The sequence below is a fragment of the Triticum aestivum genome, chromosome 2B, assembly GCF_018294505.1.
Source record: "Triticum aestivum cultivar Chinese Spring chromosome 2B, IWGSC CS RefSeq v2.1, whole genome shotgun sequence".
NCBI classification, from domain to species: Eukaryota; Viridiplantae; Streptophyta; class Magnoliopsida; order Poales; family Poaceae; genus Triticum; species Triticum aestivum.
Window position 1 is genome coordinate 504,224,390 of NC_057798.1, and position 7,775 is coordinate 504,232,164.

The 7,775-nt window shown below is 47.0% G+C and overlaps 1 protein-coding gene across 1 annotated transcript; it reads right to left on the bottom strand.

The window, feature by feature from the left end:
• Positions 1 to 6,659: 6,659 nt before the first annotated feature.
• LOC123039269 (disease resistance protein Pik-1-like) lies at positions 6,660 to 7,173 on the bottom strand. Its single transcript, XM_044462501.1, has 2 exons — positions 7,168 to 7,173; positions 6,660 to 7,037 (listed from the first exon to the last, which is right to left on the bottom strand). The coding sequence occupies exons 1-2, from the start codon at positions 7,171 to 7,173 to the stop codon at positions 6,660 to 6,662; spliced, it is 384 nt and encodes a 127-aa protein (XP_044318436.1).
• Between the last annotated feature and the right edge of the window lie 602 nt (positions 7,174 to 7,775).

The following is a 7,775-nucleotide window of genomic DNA, read 5'->3' on the forward strand; positions in this document are numbered from 1 at the left end:
TAGGCTGTGCCATGGCGCAAGGCAGAATTGGATCAAATCCCGCCGAAAAGGAACATTAAGCGGCGATGTGCTCAAAAATTGTGCAAGCATATCATTTTTGTCATGAGCAATACATTACAAGGCTGAATATTGTTTTCAGAGAGCGGCATTACAAACACGTATCCTCGTAAAAATAAATATATATCTGACAAATCTGGTTAAACAAATACAACAGCTCATTTCTTAAAAAAAACATTTCTTTTTGTACATGGGTATATGGGGTACATATACCCAAGTATATATTCGTCAATTTATTGTTGTATGCTTGATTGTGTCATGTGCACTTATCTATCATTGTGTTCTTTCAATGAATTAAGCGTTGAAGCAATTGTGTCATCACCGGTGAGACAACCATGCATGGACCGTTCTTGGACTCGTGGCACTGATATTGTCAATCAATATATGATGACTTAGCAGTCATAATATGTAAATAATCAATATATGATCGATGACCTACCGGTCGTAATCTGCAAATTCTGATAGTCTAGCAACACAATTCTTCTTCAGACAGCGGTACGTTGTTATCAAACAATGGGAAACGTTGCCATCTCTCGTCATCTATACCATTAAATTGGCGTTCGTACGGGTTGTTGTGTTCAGTGGTGTCATTTTCATGAACGCGTGATCGAATTAATTCTTCGTTAGGCTCTGAAGTTAGTTGGTTGATTCACAACTTTGACCGCCTTACTTCTTTGCACAGATATGATTGTAATTTTTTTCTAGAAAAGGAGGAAGACCCCGACCTCTACATCTGGACGATGCATACGACCATTTTATTAATTATTAATATAAGACCTCACAAAATCATACAATAGTAAGACTAAAGTCACCGTCTAAGCAACATCTGTCGCTACTCCTATCTAGTTAATGAAGGGGCGCTGAGAGTCTAGACCAAATACCAAACAGACCTCGCAGCCAAACCTAACATCTAAGACCTGAGGTCTCAACCAGGACGCTTGGCGGGTATGGGCACCCACCAGTCCAGCGTGCTCCTTAACCAGGACGCCTGCCGGGTATGAGGCCACCACATCCACCTGCCACCAATCCATCTTCAGAGCTGTACTGTTGCATCAACCTTACCCGGTCTAGCTGCCGTCAACGCCACCACGACTTCAGACAGCATCGACCTCCTGCATGTCCATCGCCACACATTTTACGCCACGGCTCCGCTGCTCCATGCCGCCAAGAACCGCCGCCATGAATATGTAGAGAGAAACACCGCTCCACCGAAGAAGCCATCCGCTGGTCCCTGAGCCTGAGTGCATCTCCAAGAATGCCTCCCCCAAGAGGGTAACGACACATGAATGCCGCTATCATCCGATCAACTGATTTAGGGTTTCCCCCAGAGGCAACGCAAACAAGTCGACAGAAGTTGCAGTGGCGATGTCTTCAACAAGATAACGACGCGAAAACGCCGCCATCGCCCGCCATGACCCAAGTCATAGCACGGTTTTCACCGGCGGCCTCTTCTCCCCGCTCGACGCCAGGACTGGATGCGAGAATCCACAACCATCTAGCCGACCACCTCCGGCGAAGAAGATGGCCACCACATCCACGCCCAGGGCCGGAGCCCCCGACGTCCTCGTGTCGTGGGCCTAGTCCAGAGGCCGCTTGCCGCGCTGGAACAAAGAAAGCGCACGACGGCTCGAGGAGCCACCACCCAGATCTGAATGGGATCCAGATTGGGCACCCTAGCCGCCGACGTGACCTCTTTGCCGCCGCCGCCAGCACGACAACCCTGGTCGCTGCCGGCCTGCGCCACCGCCCTTGAAACGGCTGGAGTGGGTTGTCGCCACCAGATCCGATCGCCGCCAGAGGAAGGCTGCCGCCACCACCGCTGTGGCCCGCAGGCTTAGCCTGCGATGCCCTCGGCGGCGGCAATGGGATGGTCCCGGTGGGTTGTAAATAGACTACTAGGATTATACAATAGTAAGAAATGCAGACTAGACACTACTAGGGAAAACCTTATACACAGAATGTTACCAGTAGCGCTTGTTAAAATGAGGCGCTACTGCTACTTAGCAGTAGCGCGTCGGCTAAAACGGCGCTATTGTTACCCGCTTAGCAGTAGCGCGGCAGGAACAGAACACGCTACTACTATAATTGCCACACCGTTCCCGACGTTCTAGGTATAGTAGTAGCGCCCTTCTAGGAACAACGCTACTACTACGGATTTTAGCAGCCGCGCGTTTTGCCTCCCCACGCTACTGTTAAAGCTATTTTCATCTAACCCCCGCGCGGCCTGATTCCCTCTCCTCTGCTTCCTCCCCCAATTCCCCACTCTCTCTTCTCCCCCTCGTCGCCTCCGCCTCGCCGCCGTCTCGCCGCCGTCTCCCCTGACCCCGCCTCGCCGCCGTCTCCCCCGACCCGCCTCGCTGCCATCTCCCCCGACCCCACCTCGCCGCGCCTCGGTGCCGCCGTCTCCCCCGACCCCATCTCTCTCCCCCCCTCTATAAGAACTCTCCCCTTCTGATCCCTTTTCTCTGCTTAGTATGAACCCTAGCTATTTAGTGCTAGTTAGTATGAACCCTAGGCTATTTTTAGTGCTAGTTAGTTAATTACTTATATGGTAATTAAGGCAGTAGTTCCTAGGTACTAATTAGTTAGTAAGAACTAGGTACTAATTAGGTAATAGTTTATTTTTATTTATAATAAGTTTATTTTAGTAAGAACTAATTGAATTAATAGAACTCGTTAGTAAGAACTTGTTGCTATTTTCTTTAGTTAAAGCAATATTTCCCGCATCGACGTGGACGATGCCTATCCCGCATCATCATCGTCGAGTCGGCGGAGGACGGCACCTGCTTGACCAGATGGTCCATGTCCGGGCCTGGGCTCCATCGGGGTGGTACTGGGAGGCGCTACCTATCGGGGGGCGCAGGTTGGTGAGGAGCCAGCCTGTCGTTGACCCGAACCTTCTTTGGTGGTGGTCGCGTGGGCTAGTGATAGTCCAGAGGCTCGAGGACCCCGCGGAGGTGGTGTGTCACCGTTTCAGTGAGGAGGACGCGCATGTCCGTCGCTACTTCTTTGCGTTGGAGCACAGGTTCTCCAATACCTGGCAGGTTCTCCAGGGATCTCACTGAAGCTATGATCCCGTGATGGTTCCTTCTCTGTTGGTGTCCACCGCCCGCACCGATACCCGTCGTGTGCTAGGGTTTTAGTTGTATTAGTGATGTTATATGTATGCCACTATTCGGGATGTATTAGTGATAATATTCGACGATGTACGGACGCCTGAGCTGACTTACTTTTGCTTATTGAATGCATGCTAATTTGAGTCCTATAAGATATTTTGAAATGTATATCTTGTGTTGCTCAAATAGGATATGTGCTTGCCCAAGTGGCCGGTCATGTTTGCAGGTTACACCTCCGAGTGGCCTATGTTTTGCCGGAGTGTTGATTCATTTCCGTTCCGGCAAATTTAGGCGCTCGATATGTCCTATTTTAGCAAAGGTCATGCCAGAGTTTTCCATGAATTTTGGCATGACTTGTGCCAGAATATGTAGGAAATATCGAGTGCCCCGGATTTGTGTGTTGAGTATCCTGGTAGTTGTCTTCGATCGATTTTCAATTAATATTTTAACTATGAACATAGGAAATGTCTGACGACGAAAGATTTCGGTATTTGCAAATACTGCGAAGACGAGCACGGCCTGTGCGACGGAATCTTTCTAGATGATGATAGGCGCTTCAGCATCAAGCTAGATGAGAACTTCGAAGTGGATACAGTAAGTCACAACGACAAGTCTTTTTTCGTAATTAAGCATGACATTTCCTTCATTTGCTTCAACTTATAATTTTTTTACTATTCTACTAGCGAATCCCCTGCCATGCAAGAGTTTTTTTATTGGATAAGATAGGTTTCAGTCGTACTATGGAGGTAAAGAAAGTTTACTTGAAGACCGAGCATGGTTATATTTTCAATGTAAAATTATACAATTCAGACGACTACACCTATTTTGAATGCAAAACATGGCGAGCACTATGCAAGACTTATGCATTTGAGCCTGATATGGTTATCACCTTTCATATTCGTTCGGAAGATGATATTGAAGGTAATACCGACATCTGAGTCGATGTGCAGACGCCTCCAGTTATACCATTATGTAAGTTTCTCAACCATATTTATGTCTTTGATATTGTTTATTCAAAAATAGTTGACAACTAATTTGTATTGTCAGCTTATTTTGGTGCAAGCAAACATGTCCAACGCTTGGTAGACAGGACCGTATACTGTGTCGGGGCTGAAATCAACTGCGAGGAGCTTAGTCATTATGTTTCATGGCTTGCGGATCTTGATACTGTCAAGACAATTTTTTTTCCTGCATTTAGAAATGTTAGTACCGAAAACGTGCGACCAATAGTGTTCGTAATGAACTACGGTCACATCTATTTAGGAAGGATGGTAAGATTTTTACTATTTGTCCTCAGTGCATCTTTTCCATACATTATTTTTGAAGCTAAACTTCATTACTAACTATGTTACCATACGATGTTCTTCAACAGGGACTCCCGATGAATGTTGTGTCTTATGAGATCGAGACTAAACGTACCATGAGTATTATTAGCTTACGGCCAAGATATCCTATAGATTACTTTAGTGCATTCAAGATTAGCGACGGATGCTTAATAATGCAAGACTGGAGCAAATATGTGATGGGGGAACGCAGAGAAGTACTAGGGAGCAGCAAACAGATGCGCTGCCCACGATTAGGAGACAACTTCATCTGCATACTCCAACTTGATCAAGGAGGAGAGCTATACATGTTTTATGTTATTTTACCTAAGAGAGAGCAGCAAGAGTGATTAGCTAGCTAGAAATGAGTTTGAAGATGATGATATGCTACACTATTACTATGATGATAAAATAGCTAGCGTTGCTGGTAATGACTATGATGATTATTATTAGCTAGTGTTACTAGTGATTAAATAAATACTGTTGATGATAATGACTATGATGATGATTAAATAGCTTGTGCTGCCGGATTAGATTCAAGTGGAGGCAACATGTGGTGCACATCAAAAGTACTACTAGTCCAAACTAGATCAAGTTTGGATTAGTAGTATACTTTTGACATGCACCACATATTGCCTCCACTTAAACCTAATCCACCTTCATTTGACACACTGTTATGGACATAATAATGTAAACCTCATAACTGGTATTGTACCAATATTTGTACGATGGCGCATAAATACACTAAAAATAAAAAAATAAAAAAAGAATACTAGTAGCGATGGAGAGAAAACACGCTGCCAGTAGTTACATTAGCAGTAGCGTGGGAGTGAACAAACGCTGCAGCTATTTGTCCTAGCAATAGCGCGTGCGGGCATGCGTTACTGCTAAGCAATAGCTGTAGCGCCTTATTAGTAGCGCGCCTACCCGCGCTACTAGTGAGCACAAAATCAGTGCTAGTGCTAGGGTTTTCCCTAGTAGTGAGAGGTCATTAGAGACTACTTCAGTACTGGTTTACAGTCTGACTCTTCTGGCGGTTAATTTGTTAGGATGTAGTTCTGTTTCTGCTGTAAATGTGAATGTAGAGCAACTGCGTAGCACTCTAATTATTGTGCGGTCTGTCATTACCCGGGTCCTAGTTGTGTTGTGGAATTGGTTGCCCTGGTTGTATTTGGATTTCCAACTAATCGGTGAAGCTAGTATTAAGAGCTCGAAGTTTACTCTACAGAGCGAATGTTCACATGCAAAAACTTAAATATCGGTGCAAATGTCCAAGAGAATTCTAACAATCTATTCATTAGAACAGTTCCTAAATCCCTATCGATACACCAGTCTGGTTGTCGTGCTTGATCTATGCAGTTGGTGGCCAATACTTTTGTTTAGATTTGGGAATGGTGGGGATGTAGACAACCTGATACCAACAGTCTTGTACCTTTGTTATTGTCACAAACTTCTCGTCAGCAGTTTGGTTACTATACTCTTGTCATTGACCCGGCCCACCCCCACTGACTGATGTAGTAACTAGTAAGACGAAGAAAATCGTGCGTTTGGTTCAGGAACCAAATGGAATGGAATGTAAGAAGACGAAGAAAATCAGACCATACCCCAAAAAAAATCAGACCTTCTCCTGATGTTTTGACACTGGAGACAACCATTGCACGGTGCTATGTTTATCCAGATAATTTGAGAATACAAACCTTTAACAATACTCCCTCCGTTCCTAAATATAAGTCTTTTTAGACATGTGTAGATTCACTCATTTTTTTTGTATGTAGTCACTTGTTGGAATCTCTAGAAAGACTTATATTTAGAAACGGAGGGAGTACTTGACTGTGCAGATCTTATTCAGTTCTTATGGACCGGGCTTATATATGGATCAACTCGAATTATCTCCCGATCATATGATTGGAGGACATGCGTCACAATGTGGGGCTGAGGGCATCATGGTGTGACGTCCCACCTTTTCTTGCAGGTGACGAACTGTCTATCTATCTATCGTGCTGTCCTATTTGACGCACATGTAGTGTAGGAACTACGAGAACTGAGATTCATATAACCAAGGGCACTCGTAAATATAGATAAGAGTATCTCTTGTTTTTCCTTTTCATTTCCTTCAATGAATTAATAAACACGCGTATAGCACGTCAAAATGGATCTCTGCCAGCTACATGGTCCGGCAGTTTTCGGGTTGTTCCTCGCAGACTACCATGTGCGGCGCCTGGTACTGGTGGTGGTAGTAGCTGGGCGGGTAGTAGCACGGCGGCGAGTTCACGGGCAGGGGCACGGCCGGCATCGGGTCATCCTTCTTCTTCTCCTCCGGCTTCTTCACCTCCTCCCCCTTGATGATTTGGACGTGGCCGAGCTTCTTGCGGAGGCAGCTGACGAGGCACACCGGGTCGACGCCGTCGCCGACCACCTCCAGCTGGTCCCTGGCGTTGCCGGTTATGCCCATGGACGTCACCCCGGCTGCTCTGGCGGCCAGCATCAGTAATTTGGACCGGCTCTTGTCGCACGACATGCTCAACTGGATGACAATCTTTTGCTGCAACAAGGAGAAAAGCCATGGATCAATCTTCAGAGTAATGTATCGACTGCTGAAAATTAAGACCCTAGACAAGGCAACAGGAGAGGTAAACAAAAAATAGGAGCATAAACTGAATAGGGTTCCTCACCTTCATTGCTTGCTGCTGGGTTGCTAGATGCCTGTGAAGGAGAAGCAGGAGCGCGATGGGGAGATGTTGGTGTTCGAGGCGAGGCTAGAACACGTCTTCTTCGGTACAACCCCCCCTGGACGTATCAACGGTCGAGATTAGAAGATACCCCTTCGTGAGGATAAGTGAGTAGGGGTAGGATGAAAAATTTAGTTTGGGGCGGCGTACCAAGGCGTAGCGAGGCGCATGACCGTACGTGGCCGTACGGCCCGCTGTACGCCCGTACATGGGCGGTGTACGCCGCATGAGGAGAAGGGCGGGCCCACACGTACTAACCCTAATTAGATTAATACATTAATCCCGAGGCGGTACGGCGTGCGAAGCCATTAACGCCGGCGCAGTGAGACGTCCCGTCGGCGGCGTCGATTCACACGCCACCGCCCGACGCCCGCCTGCGCACGCCACCGCTTGACCGCCCGCGCACGCCGACGCCTGGCCTCCTGCGCCTTTGACAGCTCGGCATTAATTGCCGGCACCGATTCGCACGCCGCCGCCTGGCCTTCTGCGCCCTTGACCGCTCGGCTGGCCCGGCATTGATCGCCGGCACCCACCCCGCCCACCACGCCTAT